Source organism: Protomyctophum parallelum, assembly GCF_964188405.1.
Source record: "Protomyctophum parallelum genome assembly, chromosome: 5".
Lineage (NCBI taxonomy): Eukaryota > Metazoa > Chordata > Actinopteri > Myctophiformes > Myctophidae > Protomyctophum > Protomyctophum parallelum.
In genome coordinates this window covers 24,493,495-24,512,464 of record NC_139702.1, presented here as the reverse complement: position 1 = coordinate 24,512,464, position 18,970 = coordinate 24,493,495, and the positions used below count along the sequence as shown (strand labels likewise).

General features: G+C 43.9%; 1 protein-coding gene across 1 annotated transcript in view; it reads left to right on the top strand.

The window, feature by feature from the left end:
- Positions 1-431: 431 nt before the first annotated feature.
- The window catches only part of fhdc1 (FH2 domain containing 1), a gene marked incomplete at both ends in the record, with an annotated part of 33,628 nt that continues 15,089 nt past the window's right edge, over positions 432-18,970 (top strand). Inside the window, 8 exon segments of the mRNA XM_083764379.1 lie at positions 432-514; positions 1,011-1,263; positions 1,967-2,135; positions 2,138-2,181; positions 6,933-6,994; positions 12,112-12,214; positions 12,807-12,892; positions 18,793-18,893. Of these exon segments, the coding sequence (XP_083620505.1) occupies positions 432-514; positions 1,011-1,263; positions 1,967-2,135; positions 2,138-2,181; positions 6,933-6,994; positions 12,112-12,214; positions 12,807-12,892; positions 18,793-18,893 (901 nt within the window).

Here is an 18,970-nt window from a genome sequence, read left to right as displayed (position 1 = left end):
CCATTTTGGCGGCGACATATACAGTGATGTTTTATCATCATGACATTTTAGGAGTCGACCTATAGCATGCGACCTGAAGAAATCTATAGCTAGTTACATTTTGAACATTTCTTTTGTTTGTTTATAATTTTAGAGAACTTTTTGAGAACGAAGTGGATCTTTTCTATACACCGTAAACCCCACCACGGACATTTTTGACGTCTGGGCAAAGCGATACAGTGATGTTTCCTCACGGTGAAGAAGACTTCTGAGTCGACTTGATACGACCGAAAGAAAGCTAGCTATAGTTCATTTTTAACTTTTTTTTTTGTTAATCATTTTTCGAGAACTTTGCAGCGCTGTGACCAGGTGGTTTGTGACGAGGCTCATATGCTGACCTCTCACCCTCGGGACTGAGGAGGCCCCCCCCCCCCCCCCCCCCCCCCACTGTGATGCTTCTGATGAGTGGCCCGTCTCCGTCCAATGACACGGAGGCCTGCAGCAGCGAGGGAAGCAGCTTCTCCAGCGTCTCCACGTAGGATTGGCAAAAAATATTCATTGCATCGTCGCCTTGATCGCAATTGATTTCAGACCATCGCAATTATTATATATATGCAATGCGATATGTCGTGAGCTTGTACATATTTGTACAGGCTCACAACGTATCACATTAATATATATTTGGCCTGTTTTGGCCCATGGTATACAGTACATTACCGGAATTTATTTTCATTATAATTGATTATTATTATTTTCAGTCATATCTTTGCATATTTAAGTTAAAATGTCTCTGAAAGTTCTCAAAGTTTTTCATGTCAAGGACCCCAGAAACTATGTATTGGCCCCATCTGAAATATGTTCCAGAGACCCCCCCAGAGGCAAATATTTGAGTTTAAAAAGCTTGCTCTTAGAGAATATATAATATTCAAAGATTTGGCCAAAATAGCAGATCTACAAGCTAAAAAAAAAAAAAACAGTTTGAGAACCACTGAAGCGACCAACTAATATCCCATGACGTTTATTTTTTACAGCCCCTGCACCTCCACGCCGACCAGCACCTCCGACCCGTCCCCTATGTCCATGCACGCCTTCAACGCCCTGCAGGGCTCCTCCCAGCATGAGTCAGACTCCGCCCACCACCACCACCTCCTCCCTCCTCCCCCGCCCCCTCTGCCCCCTCCCCCGCCCCCTCTGCCCCCCTCCACCACGCCGCCGGCCAGTCACGGCGTGCGGAAGAAGCGGCGCGTGCGGAGTTTCTTCTGGAAGCCCATCCCGGAGGAGAAGGTTTTAGTTCTTTTCGTATTTACGTTTTGTTGCATGTCGGACAGAAACCTCTTATGTCCATCTCTTTGTGTTTTTTGAACGCCCTACTTGATCATACAGTGTCAAAGTATCAAACGTATAGCAGATTCACAAGCTCTGCTATACTTTTGATTGAATCCTGAAAAGTAACATGTTTGGACATATGCCAGGTTAATTTCTTATCCTAGTTTCTTTGAGCCAGTACTTGAGCCACTCTACTTGTTCACTCTTATTCTGATCTCTCACTCTGGATCATCAGGCAGGAGATATAGAAGTATCAAGAGCTCAACATCTCGCTTCAGAGATAGCACTTACCCCGTAGCCATTAGACATCTGAACTCGTAGAAATATGCATTAAATAGCACTTTAAAAAACTGAATGCAATTTCCTATGCTGCTGGTTTTTGTATTGTGTTGTCCTTCTTGTTTGTGTATGGTTGTCTGTATATGTTGAGTATGAACCAAGACAAATTCCTATCAACTTGTTGACATGGCAAATATATATAATATAGTATGTTGTTTAGAAAGATGCCAGGTTAATTTCTTATCCTAGTTTTTTTGAGCCAGTACATCTGGCTCAAAGAAAGCTAAAACATTCCTATCAACTTGTTGACATGGCAAATAAATTATTGAATCTTGAATCTTGATTGAATCTTGACTCTTGGATAAAATTGTGACTTGTCCAGGTGCGCGGGAGGCCCAACATCTGGACGATGTCCGTGCGGCAGCAGCAGCAGTACCAGATCGACGTGCGCTCCGTGGAGGAGCTGTTCGGTCAGCAGGAGGAGGAGGGGCCGGCGGTGACCGCGGGGGGGGCGGGCCGGGGGGAGTCCCCGCCTGTCACCGGACGGCCCGCCTCATCGCCCGCTCACGCTCCTTCAGGGAGAGCAGCAAGGACGAGGTGAGTGGGAAACCAGGACACCATGTACTGTACTGTACTGTACTGTACTGTACTGTACTGTACTGTACTGTACTGTACTGTACTGTACTGTACTGTACTGTACTGTACTGTACTGTACTGTACTGTACTGTACTGTACTGTACTGTACGGCTTGTATGTATGTCCCCTGTAGGGGTGGAAAGTCCAACACTGTTACTTTTCAGGAGTCGAATCAAATCAAATGCTAAATTAGTAGATCTACAAGCTCTATACGCTACTTTGGATGCTTGTGTGTGACGTTGTGGTATGAACAAGTGGGACATTAATTTACGAAAAAACACAAAAAGATAGAATATGGAGTTAAGTAGGTCTCTGCCAGACAACAACGATATCTCGAGAAGGTTCGATAGACGTATCACTTGGCGGGTGTATTTCTGAGGTCTAAAATAAAAAGAAGTTAACCCAAAATCTCCTAAATCCTCCAGTTTTCTTGTTTCTAGGTCAGTGATGCTCAATATATGTCAAGGACCGCAAACATTATATGTAATTGGCCGCCGACCCCCATCTGAAAATATGTTGTTCCAGGGACCCCCAGAAACAAAGATTTGAGTTTAAAACGTCCTGAAAAAATATATATTCCAAATTTGCGCCACATTTTCACGATTTTTCAAAAAGAGCAGACCTACAAGCTCATAGCGTGCTTGTAGATCTGATATTTTTCAATAGCTAAATTATAACATAATGCTTAAAACACCAAAAGGGGTTCCCTCCCAAAATGGGTTAAGACAGAAACACCAAAAATGTGGTGTCAGTAGCAGGAAGCATATTGAACAATAATAAAGAACGTTTGAGAACCACTGCTCCAGTAGTAAAAGAAACAACTTGTCCCAGGTGTTTGTGGGGAAAACCGCTTCTACAAGCAGTGTACAGGAGTGAACAATGCATCTATTGCACTCCTGGGAGTAGGATTGTTTAATCATGGAAGTGTCAATTGTATGGGTATACATTAGTGAATGCACACACTCTAAGAAACAAAGGTCACACAAGTGATTTTTAGCTGAATTTGTTCTCCTTGGTGGCTCAGCCAGTTATAGCACAGCTCTCCCTGCGGCCATGAGAACACGGGTTCAAATCCAACTCCCGTCTCGTCTCTCGTGCCTGTCCTCTCTGCCAAGAATGTCAAAAATAAATATTTCCAAAGTTGTTTTTTTCTTTTTCTGCCCACAATTAAGCCATACAATGTCTAGCCAACCATGTCTATCCCAGATGGACAAGAACCCACTCCTGCCAAACTCCTCTGCTGGGTCTCCATGCTGCCAATCCTTACGCCTTTCTGCTCAAATGATCTAAATGTATTCACGCTACAATCTGCAGCGGACTACCCACACTCTAAAATCCTCACGTGTAACCCATTTGTGCTCAAACGTTTTCATGTCAAGGACCCCAACAATTACACAGTACAGTGTTTGACCACCACCAGAATGCCCAAAATAGAGATGGCAGGTCTGGAAGGTCCTCTGTAAATATGGACCAACTTTTTTTTACGTTGACAACAATAATGTGTGGTTGTCACAAAATCAAAGGGCACACCTGGGAACCACTTACCTATAATACTGACAAGCCAAATTCCCCCTTAAGGGGCTAATTCACACCCTCGTTCTCCAGAGAAGTGTAGAAGAGGAAATACATTTAGGCTGCCTGTACTTATCGCCAACACAATAGCGTTCACCCGTCAATGTGCGCTCGTGGAGAGTAATGTGTGAGAGGTAAAGTAATCCGTGTGAGGCTTAAGGGACACTTATGTCACGACACAACACCCTTTCTGTGTTCCCACAATAGTGTGTAACGCAGGTCTGCTGTAAAACACACACAAAAGTCTCTTGGAAACCTCCGCATATTACTACACAGTAAAATCCTCGGCCTAAATTCAACTCTGAGCGTACATTCGGTTCCGTTTTATACGCTCTCTGAGTTACAAATAGATCATATTAACGCTGACAGTTTTACTGGGCCACCGGGGGTTTCAAATATAGCCTCCTGTGCTGTGCTCACAGACACACCAGGGTTGTCTCTTGTCTGACGCAAGCAGGCCATAATCTCCTTCAGTGGTGCAAAATAACTTGAGGTATTTGCACTTTACTCATTTCCATTATTTTATACTTCTACTCCAATACGTCTTGGATTCAAATATTGTACTTTTACTCCACTACATGTATTTGAAAACTTTAGTTATTAGTTCATATTTACAGTTGGTGGCAGCGCGGGCAATGTCTTGAGCGTACAGGGTTTGATGAGGGCCTTAAGTAATCCGTTGGTCTGCTAGTAATTCCTATGGTCGCAATTAGATAGTACCAGTGTAGTAGTGGAGTGTACCCACAGTCATACAGTATATACACAGAACAATAACCCTGTTTGGCAGCTTGTGTCGTCAGGAAGGCCGGCATTGCAACAGGTGGAGAAGCTCTGTTGGGATTCTATGATCGGCTAGGACACTGGTTCCCAAACACATGGGTCGGGATCCATTTGTGGGTCACGGACACATTGTTATGGGTCCCTTTATTTTTTTATCCCTAAATTTAGTTATTATTTCAATTTTTTTTTTTTACATTCCCAAAAAGAGCAAAGGTTTTCATGAATTAAACCACAATGATATGATTTGTTTCAGGGTAACTTCATAAAGCGTTGTAGAGCTTGTAGATCGGCTATTTTCACCAGTTTGGGTCCCCGAAGAATTTCTGCCTTGGGTCACGGGCAAAAAAAATTGGGAACCACTGGGTGCTATTGAAAAATAGCAGATCTACAAGCTCATAGAGCGCCACCGAGTGGCGCGCTACGAGCTTGTAGGTCTGCTATTTTTGAAAAATCGTAAAAATGCGCCACAAATCTTTGAATATATATTCTTTCAGAGCGAACGTTTTCTTTTATTTCGACGTCAGGCCTAAATGGGCCAGATTAGAACAGGATTTGACCCATTTGCATACAGTATATGTAGTACGCCAGCCTGTGGCTAATCTCAGTGCCAGATTTCTTGTGCACACTGCACAAGAAATCCAAATATTTGTATTGTTTAAACAGTGTATTCTTGCTAACCTTTATTTCAATAGTTGCATCTCAGACAAGTTAACCTCGATTGGATCAAAACATTTCCCCGATGAGGTCTCTCCTCTCCTCTCCTCTCCTCTCCTCTCCTCTCCTCTCCTCTCCTCTCCTCTCCTCTCCTCTCCTCTCTCCTCTCCTCTCCTCTCCTCTCCTCTCCTCTCCTCTCCTCTCCTCTCCTCTCCTCTCCTCTCCTCTCCTCTCCTCTCCTCTCCTCTCCTCTCCTCTCCTCTCCTCTCCTCTCCTCTCCTCTCCTCTCTCTCTCTCTCCCTCTCCCTCTCCCTCTCCCTCTCCCTCTCCCTCTCCCTCTCCCTCTCCCTCTCCCTCTCCCTCTCCCTCTCCCTCTCCCTCTCTCTCTCTCTCTCTCTCTCTCATTCCAATTTCTTTCATTGACCCACAGCTGTGCATGCTAAAGTCTATAATTAGTCTCGGAGACGGTTCCTTTAGCCAGAACTCACAGTACCACCTCGCCATTCACTCGATGGCAACACAAGACGGCAATTCCATGGTGGGTGCGGGTGGCATGTTGCACGCATGCATGTGGGCTCTGTTAGGGTGACATGGTTACAGGTTTGTATACAGGTGTCACACAGGTGACAGGGAACATGCAAGAAAACACTTATGTAATAATAATAATAATAATAATAGTAATTGTGACCGTAGGTCGCAGATTACTATGAAAACCTGTAAAACATGTCAGTGACCCTGTCAGTGACTCTGTCACGCCACCATATATGGTTGTCAGCCCACCACGCCTCATGACACATCACATCACCATATATGGTCGTCAGTCCGTCATGCCTATAGTGACACGCTCCTTATATGGCCGTCTCCATATATGAAGATGACCTCATCAAACATTGGATGACAATACATGGAGAAGACTGGATCATCACCTAGATCTGCTTATATGGAGCCGGCCAGCAACTCTACGTCTGACCTCAAACCTTTAGTTCTCCATATATGGAGCTGACCTGTTCTGACATTCAATATGTTGATCCCTCCCCCCCCGCCCCTTCCTCTTCGATGTCTCCCTTTTGACTGATACCTGTCCATTCAAACTCTAGACGGGCCCGCCCCAAAGTAATTAGTGCCCGGCAGTTCTCAACAGGCCCGAAAATTAAGACCTGGCCCTACCTGGGCCCTCATCAAACCCTGTACACTCAAGATACGGCCCCTGGGCCACCCTTAGATCTCCATATATGGTGCTGACCTGTTCTGGCAGTCCATATGTTGATCTGCCCTCATAAAACCCTGTACACTCAAGACACGCTCCATATATGGCCAGACCTCACCAAACCCTATACACTCAAGACACGGCCCCCACTGCTACCCTTAGATCTCCATATATGGTGCTGACCTGTTCTGGCATTCCATATGTTGATCTGCCCTCATCAAACCCTGTACACTCAAGACACGCTCCATATATGGCCAGACCTCACCAAACCCTATATACTCAAGACACGCTCCATATATGGCCAGTACAGAATTCATTCCATATGTTGATCTAACCCCCCCCAATGCCAAAGCGCCAGCACTCGCCCAGTAGTCTGCCGGGCGAGTCTGGAAAGGCGGGATGGAAAGGAAAGGAAAGACGTGACAGAAACTAAATCTGACTTGGCTTGTCAGTCCCTGGAGACTCAGTCGTTTTGGTCTCTGTGCTGCTTTGCTTTCAGATCAGCATCCTGGACTCCAAGAGGGGCATGAACGTTGGCATCTTCCTCAAGCAGTTCAAGAAGTAAGTGCACTGTCTATCTGCATGCCTTCGACTTCATGTCCACCTGCTATACCCATCACAATACCGGTATGGTTCTCAGGCCTTTTCACTTCAAGGAAACCCCATAACTCTAGTATACAAATCAAGGTAACCCAGAGCACGAGTATATACCTCACTTTGAGAACCAGTGAGGTACAGTGAGGTATATGAATCGTGAAACCCAGGGAACTGTGAAGGAGTCGGACCGTTAGGAACATATTGCGTCCTCACTTTTCCATCTTCACTTCGGAAAGCTGGACATAGGAGGGGGCTAGCGCCCCTCAAACAAACGTCTGTTTTTTTTACGTTAGAAAATGTGTGTCCAGTACTGGGGGGATTGAGCTGCTGACGGCCCCAAGTGGAGGAGGGTGGGGTGCAGGGTCAGGTCGTCATCCGCAGAGCCCAGCGGAGCGTGTGCATATCGTTACAACTCCACTGATCGCTGCAGGATAGGACAGGAGAGGAGGGGAGCGTCCCCCTGGTCTCCCAACACAACACGGTTGTGTAACGGGTTCAAGTGTCAGGCAGCTTGATAACAAGAGCACGCACACACGCACACACACACACACACACACACACACACACACACACACACACACACACACACACACACACACACATACACACACACACACACACACACACACAGCGAGGGGACAAGAGACAGAATGAGGAGTGACGTCACACTCCTCCCGACTGCGGAGGAGAGTATAGAGAGGCGGGAGAGTGTTACGAAGTGCCTCGTCATAGTTCTTTATGTTCTATAGCGTGAGAAGAACAGTGGCTTGAATGACAGAGAGGGAGTGAAAGAGAGGGATGGAGGGGTGGGGGGGAGAGAGAGAGAGAGAGAGAGAGAGAGAGAGAGAGGGGGGGGGTGGGGGGTAGAGTGGGAGGGAGGCATGGAGGGGGGTAGGGAGAGGGGGAGAGAGAGAGAGAGAGAGAGAGAGAGAGAGAGAGAGGGGGGGGGGGAGTGGGGGGAGGGAGGGAGAGAGAGAGAGAGAGAGAGAGAGAGAGAGAGAGAGAGAGAGATAGGGGGGGTAGGGAGGGAGGAATGGAGGGGGGAGGTAGAGATAAAGAGAGAGAAGTAGAGAGAGAGAGCATGAGAAAAATCACACTTGCGTGAAGTGAGGGGCGCCCACTGTGGCTGCCCCATGACGTCACTGCTTAAAGCAAACAATACAGTCCATAGACTTGGTTGCCACATGTCTGACATGTCTGAAAGCCACGCGTTGGAGGGGCTATAGCGGCCCTCACAATATGGAGAGGGAGACAATAAAACGGAGCAAGAAAGAAAGAAAGGAAACGGTACTGCGTGAAGTATAGATCTATAGATATACAGATAGATAGTGGGGAGAGAGAGAGTTACAGGGAGAGTTACAGAGAGAGATAAGGAGAGATACAGGAGGCTAGTTCGGTGTCAGGAAATCATTTCCTGCAGAAAATGTCCCAGCGCTCCGTTCTTTATACCATGTCCTCCTGTTTGGCCACTCGGAGGAGGCCAAAATTTATGTTAATTGGCCCCAAGGGTGACTTTGCTGCTCAGACTGAATGGATTCATAGTTTGATCAGAGGAGTTTCTAAATGTATTCACTGAGCACACACCCCTGCTTCAGGTCTTAACGCTCCCTGATGATGCAATCTCAGCAGGATGGCGGTGTGTTTTATTTGAGTTCGGAAGCCAATTTAACCCATTTAGGCCTGATGTTGAAATAAAAGAAAAAAGTCTTCTGAAAGAATATATATATATTACATTTTTAAAGATTTGTGCTACGATTTTTCAAAAAATAGCAGACCTACAAGCCACCGAGTGGCGCGCTATGAGCTTGTAGATCTGCTATTTTTCAATAGCTAAAGCATAACGTAATGCTTAAAACACCAAAAGGTGTTCCCACCCCCAAAATGTTTTAACGAAGATTAGAAACAGAATCCATAGTTGGTACTGCATATCGTCACGGTCGGTTGGAAACCTTGTTATATGTAATAACCTGTGTTCCAATGGAGCCAGCGTCATTATTATTTAGTCACAAGCTCTTTTAATACTTTTCATCTGTGATATATAAACCCCACAGACCTGTTTCACCTGTTTCACCCTGCATGGCGTCCCTACTTGGGAATACAAAACCTTCACTGTTTTAGTCCAATTGTGTCAAAAGCCATTACATTTTTTTTTTTTTTTACACATTCGGAAAATAATCTGGCGATCCCCCAAAAATAATTTGGCGGTCCCCCCGAGGGGTCGCGACCCACCGATTGAGAACCCCTGGCTTAACCCATTCAAAGCGGGAAAGCATCTGTGTAACCACTAATTTTACACTTTCGCTTTTCAAAAATAGCACATCTACAAGCTTGTATGATTTTTTTTTCTTTGAATATATTTTTTAAGCAAACATCTTTAACTCAAATCTCAAAAACTCAAAACCCGGGAACAAAATATTTTGAGATGGGGGTGAGTGGCCAAATATATATAATTTTGGGTGTCCTTGACATGAAAACATTTTGAGCACATATAGCAATATACGTTTTAGAAGATCTTTTTAGAATCGGCTTCAGGTTTTCTAATGGCTGAAATGAATCTGGCGGGTGTGTGTTCTTCATTACGTAACGTGGGTGTATTCACTGTGTATACTGTATTGTACCATGTAGTGTTGCACTGCACTGACGAAGGCAGGTCTGAGACTCTTATTTGCGTGGCAGCTCATTTGCATATGGCTCATTTCCATCACATTTGACTGTCATTGTCTACACACCACTAATCTGAGCATGATCCGTGATGTCATCACACTCTGCATGCACGTAAACGTAGTCTCTCGTTACTTGGTTACCACACTGAATCACTGATTATTTGTCCTGATTGAAGCTGTGTTGGTTTCGTCTACTAAAACTATGATGAAAAATGTCCGTTGCCAAAATTAATACAAACGAAGCTATGATGACTAAGGCTGAGACTAAATATATTGACAACTTCGTCGACAAATAAAAACTAGACTAAAATGTTAGGGAGGGACTAGTGGAGAAGAAGTAAGCAGATCTACAATGTGCAGGACGACGCGTTGTGAGTTTGTAGATCTGCTTTTTCCGGCATGCAGCTAAGTAAAAAATAAAGCATTACGACATCATCATGGCCTGCTAAGATACATTTTAGTCGACTAAATTTACTGTAGATTTAGTCGACACAAATATTGTGTTAATACAAACATTGAAGACGAAGGTGAGGACGCAAATTGTGATTGGCCGGAATGAGATAATGTAGATAATGATGATGTATGATGATACGACCTGATGATTTTTTTAATAACTAGACTGACACTAAAACGTTTCAGATGACTAAAATGTGATTTAAAACTATAAAGGAAATTTTAGTCAAAAGACTATGACTAAAACTAAATCAACATTTGCTGTCAAAATCAACACTGATATGTAAGTGTGTGTGTGTGTGTGTGGGGGGGGGGGGGGGGTGAAATCATGAGAGTGCATTTTTCATTTAATGAGAGTGTACATACCAAGAATCAAGATCAAGATGGGTTTATTAGGACCATTTGTACACTCGTTTACAGTGCAACGTTTATGGCAGAAGCTGCCAGTAGGTGCTCAAACTGTAGCCATGGTGTGCCGATGGCCTAGTCCTATAGTGGCGTATACCATATACATACATGTAGGACGTCTAATGCAACAAGTCGCATGTCGCAACGCAGGCTCTCTCTCTCCCTGTTTCCTGTCATTAAATAAAGGCGGAAAAGCCCCAAAGATATCTAAAAAATAATCTGTAACCATGAGCAAACAGCTGTCACCATGGCATTGATCAAATGATGTTTTCACTTTATATTGTGAATGAACTAGACAGGGTACTTCTGTGGCCTACACTGGCACTAGTGCACAAGACATTTTGCATTGAGACTCACACAGACAGACTGACAGACCCTTTCCCAGACAGCTTGGCTCCCTGCTGTAATTAGGTATTGGGTATATCTGATAAACAAATGATCACCCAGGCAACCTTTGGGCAACGACGAATGCCTTGGCCAGGTGATAATCTCTTTTTCACTGAAGTGAAAAGAATAGAACTTTATTGTCTTGGCCAGAAAACCTTCCTTTGGGCTTCTCCCAGCACAGTAAAAGTACAGTAGCTTTCAGTAGTGGGATTTTTTTTTCTTTTTACGGCGGCCATGTTATCATTGCACAATTTTTCCCATAGTGATTTCCGACAACATATTCATTATTATAAGCCTGGTCAGCGCATCCATGCAATCATGCAATCATGATTCATGACCATAAAACATTTGATTCTGTGTCCAAAAATATTGTAATATTGAATTATAGAATCCACTACATCCACTAGTTGTTGCCACGTGTACGTGCGTGCCCGCGAGAGTGCGTTCCATGTATACCTAGAACAATAACGACAACCAAAACAACCATTCATACACCGTCTTACAAAAGCTGCCGAAGCGTCAACAGCACCAATTAACATAGGAATAGTACCCTGGCATAGCTGTCAGATTTTACTGAAGCAGCCACAGATACATATATGAATAAGCATTAAGGCTGATCATGGATTCATTCATGGAATACATCTACAGAGCTCTAAAGTATGGAATTATGCAAACTAAGAGAATCAAATCTGATATATCATCTCTGTCACATGCATGACCAACTCATACTGTATGTCCCAAAACTGTTACTTTTCAGGATTCAAATATAATAATAATAATAATAATAATAATAACACACTTTATTTGTATAGCACCTTTCATGACATGGAATGCAGCTCAAAGTGCTTTACAGAGCAATGGAGAAAAAAGAAAAAAAAGCAAGGCAACGACATTAAAAAACAAGCAGTAATGCAATACAGTGAGGACATGAATAACAAAAAATTAAATATCAATTAAAAGCAATGTTGTAGAAGTGGGTCTTGAGCTGTGCTTTAAAAATGTCTACAGAGGCTGCCTGACAAAGGTACAGTGGGAGCTTGTTCCATGCAGACTATATAGATAAAGTAGCAGATCTACAGTACATACGTAAGCTCAAAACGCATTGCTTCGCGCTGCATTATGAGCGTGTGGATCTGCTACTTTTGATGCTTTTGTGTGACGTCCTGGCAGGTCCAACATCTCCATCGTAGAGGACATCAGACAAGGGGACGGAAAGATTTACGGAGCAGAGCTGCTCAAAGACCTGCTCAAACTGCTGCCTGACATCGAGGAGGTGTGTGTGTGACTGTGTGTGTGCATGCGTGCGTGCGTGCGTTGCGTGCATGCGTGCATTCAGAGAAACAGCAATATGATACAAAACAGCATCATATTAGCAACAATGAAAATGTACAGATATTTTAAAGCTAAGGTTTTAACTAAGTCGGTGTGGATGGCTGAAAAGTCATACTGTAAATCAACCGATATATTCTCATCAAAAAAGAGGGTTCTCTTGCTCTGTTGATAATGTAACCAATTCAGTTTTTACAAATAAAGAAACCCAGATGTGTTCTTTTATGAAGAACCATGTAGAGCGCCCCCTTTCATGACGATTCTTTTTTCGGCCCCCCCAAAAAATGGTGTTTGTTGTCATGAGTTGTCACGATCCGAGTCGCCTTTGACCGAGGCTTACAGGTCTTTAAATAAATACTTTATGAAACGTCTATGGGAAAAATGAATTGGAAATTCTCTTCCGGGGCCGCTCGTCGTGGGGCGGGCCTGCGACGCTCTATATACAGTAGCCTCCATACAGTAGAAGCATTTGAGGAGTTTTGCGTTTTTGCTTCCCTTTTATAACCTGCAAGTTTGTGTCTCTGTTGCGTCCTCAGGTCAAGAAGCTGCAGTCTTTTAAAGGGGACCCGAGCAAGCTGACTCTGGTGGATAACTTCATGTACCAACTCATCCAAATCCCACGGTAACGTCTATCTCTACTATGCAACTCTACCTTCTATTCTTAACCCATTCTGACCTGAGATCAGATTCTAAAAATGTCTTCTACATCCTGACAGTTTTCTGAAAAAGCTATGTTTCTATGTCAGTCGTTCTTCGATTTTTCTATCGAGCTATGAGCTTGTAGATCTGCTATTTTTCAATAGCTAAAGCATAACATAATGCTAACACCAAAAGGGGTTCCCGCCCAAAATGGGTTTTATTCCAGGCTAAGTCAAGTAGACGTGTTTGTTATCACGTCTTTATTTACTCATAGATATATGCTTATTTGGATTTTGTACCTCGATCACATGACAAAGCTTGTGTCTCTCATGCCTGATTTATACTCGGCTGTGTGTTGGTGCCACGAACCAAACACAGCAGGACAAGGATGTAGATCTGCTATTTGCAATGCCTTACTCAAGCTGTATACTCTTAAACATACACTTTCTAAAGTCAATCTGGATAAGAAGGTTTGATAAATGCCTGACTTGTTGTGTAACTGGTCTATTTAGCCTGGGAAATGTAATGGTGTGCAATATGGTGCAATGGTATAGGGCAGGCAGACTCTCTTGATTTACAAGATTTTAAATTTGAGTGAAATGTCATGAACCACAGTCAACAAAGTCAGGGCAAATTATCACGTAAATAAAACGCAAAGAAAACAATTAAGTAACTATGATACCAGCATAATCAAACCTAGCATCTGTCTAAAAGCAGCATGCTATCTACCATTCTTGACATTTTGTGGACAAGCAAACAGTAAACTGGTGACATTAGCCATGCTAAGCCAGGTAAGCATTGTGTTTATATTGGTCCATAGTTAAATAGTCAACAGTAAAAGCTGTTTAGAGCATCAGCTCCTTTGTTGATATATGTGCCGAGTTACCCAGCAACCATTGTTTGTTGTCTTTAGTCTTTAATTTAGTCTTTAATCTCTGTTTGGGTTGGTTGGCGTTGTAGTAAGGTGAGCTGGGATGAGTTCTGCTAGCATGCATGTTCATTCCTTAGGAGGTTAAACCATTTATGTAGGCCTGACCTCAAAATAAAACTATTATTTCAGTTTTCTGAAATAAATATTTTCAGGATTTTTCAAAAAATAGCAGACCTACAAGCTCGTAGAGCGCCACTCGGTGGCGCGCTATGAGCTTGTAGATCTGCTATTTTTCAATAGCTAAATTATAACATAATGTTTAAAACACCAAAAGGGGTTCCCGCCCAAAATGGGCTTTTTCAACCAGGTGTCCCTATTTTGGGACATTCCATTACAGGCAAAAATGGCACAAAATGTTTCATGAAATAATGAAAATAACCGGTCTAGCAGTTACATTTTTGCAATTTGTTGTATGATGAAGTAAGTGGTTAAGAGCAGGAGAAAATATCACATGTTCCCATTCGTTGGGTGGTGAGAGATAGATGGAAATGTCTCCATTTATAGGTGTCACTCACAGACCCTGCCGTGTAGAGGGCCAGCATTTATTTATCACTCCCTGGTTGCCAGAGCAGAACCTCTGCCACAATTTGTTTTACATCGGCCTGTTATAGTGCCACCAGGAGGGTGATTTTTGCAAAACATTTTTCTTTTTACAGTACTATTTTGTCCAGAAATCATTCGAATCGTTACACAGTTTCTCTATAAATCACTAAACAAAACGGGTCTTTCACATTTTTCATTCACATCTGCCATTTATAGCGCCACCACGAGGCCGATTTTTGCAAAACATTTTTTTCCGAACATCACGCAAATCGGTGCTCTATTTTCAAGTGATCAAGACAGATCCTTTTGAATTTTCATATTGTGTCGGTTCTTTACATTTTATTTGTTGTCATTATGTAATGAGGATAGGCATTAATAAGCTATAAGCTTCTGCCTATACCTTTTCGATCACGTTAAAAAATATATATATTTCTTTATAATGTCTAACTGAAAGACTGAAATAAACCATTCATTCATTCCATCCTGATTGGCGAATTCCAAACATTGCTGGCCCACAATAGGCCTATGTCCACCCGACAGAGACATTATACCTACTGTACGTATCTAACAACTTAATAACATGTATGAATAATTAGCCAACATATCTGCATTAGTATAACTAGCTGTCACAAAATAGCCAACAAAAAATTATACAATCAAGGAATGAGGAGTGCTGGTGTGGTAGAGTCTGAAGAGGTGAGTGCTATAGAGCGTCGCAGTCCCGCCCCCTCGAGAGACCCGGAAAAGAAATCCCTGTTCATTTTCCTCATAGACTTTTCAGAAAGTATTTATTTAAAGACGTTTACGCCACGGACAAAGCCAACTCTTGTCGTGACAACAAACACAATTTTTCGGGCTGAACAAATAATTAGAAAGAAGAAGAAAACGGAAGGTTTAAACACTTTTTTTGTTGTTTTTCTTCTCTGTAATTATTTGTTTGGTCCAAAATATTGTGTTTGTTGTCATGATTTGTCACGACAAGAGTTGGCTTCGTACGACGCTTATAAGGTCTTTAAATAAATACGTTTTGAAATGTCTATGGGAAAAATGCATTGGAAACTATTTCCTGGGCCTGGCGTCGTCATGAAAGGGGGCGGGACTGCGACGCTCTATAGAGTGAGGTGGAGTCTGAAGAGGTTAGTGCTAGGGGGTGAGGTGGAGTCTGAAGAGGTGTGTGCCAGGGGGTGAGGTGGAGTCTGAAGAGGTGAGTGCTAGGGGGTGATGTGGAGTCTGAAGAGGTGTGTGCTAGGGGGTGAGGTGGAGTCTGAAGAGGTGAGTGCTAGGGGGTGATGTGGAGTCTGAAGAGGTGAGTGCTAGGGGGTGAGGTGGAGTCTGAAGAGGTGAGTGCTAGGGGGTGAGGTGGAGTCTGAAGAGGTGAGTGCTAGGGGGTGAGGTGGAGTCTGAAGAGGTGAGTGCTAGGGGGTGAGGTGGAGTCTGAAGAGGTGAGTGCTAGGGGGGTGAGGTGGAGTCTGAAGAGGTGAGTGCTAGGGGGTGAGGTGGAGTCTGAAGAGGTGAGTGCTAGGGGGTGAGGTGGAGTCTGAAGAGGTGAGTGCTAGGGGGTGAGGTGGAGTCTGAAGAGGTGAGTGCTAGGGGGTGAGGTGGAGTCTGAAGAGGTGAGTGCTAGGGGGTGAGGTGGAGTCTGAAGAGGTGAGTGCTAGGGGGGTGAGGTGGAGTCTGAAGAGGTGAGTGCTAGGGGGTGAGGTGGAGTCTGAAGAGGTGAGTGCTAGGGGGTGAGGTGGAGTCTGAAGAGGTGAGTGCTAGGGGGTGAGGTGGAGTCTGAAGAGGTGAGTGCTAGGGGGTGATGTTGAGTCTGAAGAGGTGTGTGCTAGGGGGTGAGGTGGAGTCTGAAGAGGTGAGTGCTAGAGGGGTGAGGTGGAGTCTGAAGAGGTGAGTGCTAGGGTGTGAGGTGGAGCCTGAAGAGGTGAGTGCTAGGGGGTGAGGTGGAGTCTGAAGAGGTGTGTGCTAGAGGTAGAGAATTAGGAGGCGAGTTTTTCAGACTGCAGTGGAAAATGGGGAGTGAGTCTGCAGTTATGACCAAGAGAAGGGGGGGGTCATTGTACAGCTTGGGAGCCAGGAGGTGCCAGGAAGGGAGAAGAGTCTAGGATGCTTGGAGCATTGGCCAGAGTGTCATAGGGAGGGAAGGAAGGGACAGGCAGTTCAGCCAAGATGGCGTTCAGTCAAAATTGGCTGTGGCTTAAGAACTTGAACAGCATCCAAGATTCCACGTACACCACTGAAATGAGAAACCGGAGAAATCAGAGGACATTTGATATCTGAATGACTCCGGTGTTTTCACAGGATTGAAAGGTTTATTGAAAGGTTTTAACGTGTCACGTTAAAACCTTTCATTGATCCCTGTAGGGGAGGGGGGGGGGGGGGGTCAGGGGTCATCATACTGTAGCAGCAACAGCAGTAAGAAATGAAACACACAGGATACAGTATAGGTACAGATAGAGTAGAGATAAATAATATACAAAATAAATAGACTTCCGTCTGAGCTTGTAGATCTGCGCTGCGAGGAGTTAAGAGGTTTGATGGGTGTATCCGGAGAACTCGCCACGATTTAGTGCATTTTTGTTCATTTAAATTGCATTGAATTGAATTTTATCATGGTCAGCTAGATGCTGACCATTTAATTGCACAACATAATTTGATCACTTTGGAAATGAACTATAGTTTGACATACTACACTGATGAAGACAGCATGTTTAGCATAACGATGAAGACATTGATGAAGAATCTTTGCTGTGGCGACTTGGTAAACTGGTGAGTTCTCCGGTATCCGTTTGTTGTACAGGGGGGGAAAGAGCAGAGTGAAAGGTCAAGTGTACTATGGATTGAGGGTTTAAATGGTTAAATATATAAAATAAAATAAACGTCTATACAGTATATGAATCTATAAAATCTATGAGACAAGAATGACTCGGTCAGGTTCGACTCCCGATCCCGACGGCCTTTGCTGCATGTCATCCGCCCATAGAGTATTAAAAGGATAGAGACTGATCTGGCGCGAAGCTCCGCCCCCCCCCAAATGCGGAAGTGCAACCGAGCGCTCAATGTTAAAGCCCAGCTGCACGGGGTTTCCTCGTCATGAATCCATGGGTCCGCCTGCAGTCCTTCCTCTTACCACTAGGGCCCAGCGCTTCAACGTTGTAGCACCTCACTGGCCCCTTGCATCCCCCCCATCTATCTCCCCATTTCCTGTCAGCCTACTGTCTGACCCTCCATAAAAAATAATTAAATAAAGGCGAAAGCCACAAAAAAAAACATTAAAAAAAAATGACTCTGTCAAAACTGGCAGTTTATGAACATCTATAATCCGTTTTGTGTGCCGCAGCCTCGATCTGCCTATCAGCTCACGGCTTCACATTGCGGCGTTCACACTATGGGTTTTATGGGTAAGTCTCCCATTGGCTTAGAGGCAGCCTATCATGGAAATGTGTCCACTATACGGTCGCTACTAGACTTAGTAGCAAATGTAGTCCAGCCGCTTTTCAAGTAACTGGCAAAAAAGTTTAACCCCTTTTTGGTGTTTTAAAGGTATATTCAGTGATTTCACTCAAAAAACCTTAGGTTTCGTTTTTGGCTGTGGGACCCAGCCTTTCGTCCAATCAGGATAGAGAGTCAAAAACGAAACCTAAGGGTTTTTGACCCCCAGGGGTTAACTGGGGACAGGGAGGAACTCCTTATATGGTCAGCACACTCTATAGTAGAGAGGATTATCACAACAAAACAAAAAAATAAGTGATATTTGAATTAAGTGAAATCACTGAATATACCTTTAAAGCATTGTGTTATACTTTAGCTATTGAAAAATAGAAGATCTACAAGCTTGTAGGTCCGCTATTTTTGAAAAATCGTGAAAATGTGCCTCAAATCTTTGAATATATATTATTACAGTGAACATTTTAACTCAAATCTTTGCTTCTGGGGAGGTCACCGGAACAACATATTTTCAGACGGTGGGGCGGAGGCATATTACATATCATTTTTGGGGTCCTTGACATGAAATATTGAGCACCACTGATACAGAAACATAAGGTATATAATATGCCACACAATTTTATACAATATATGTAGTACATATATATAGGTACCTTGCTTCATCTCTCTCAGCTAAGGGGTGCTTGCCCTGAAACACTTTGAAGAACCCCTGTCCCAGACCTCAGATTTTTGAGAAGTGGCTCGCTATGCCAGTTCAGCCAGCTTTGCCACTTTTAGCTGTGTTGATTGGCCATCCTCCATATCCACCCTATAGGGGTTATACGGCAACTGACCGATCAGCACGAGCTTACCGTATCGCCCTCTCAGTCCTTGTATCGATCCTCTTACCTCAGGTGACATAATGGCAGGTTATATGATAGTATATTATGAATGTGACACCTGTGTACTTGTGTTTCCCTGTGTAGTTTTGAGGTGCGCATCGAGGCCATGGTCCTGCGCGAAGAGTTCTTTCCGTCTTGTGCAGTGATGAGCCGCGATATCGATGTCATCCACGTCGCCACTAAAGGTAATGGCTGGCACGCACGCACGCACGCACACGCAACTTCTAACTCGCAATCTGTGTAAACCTACACACACTAAAAA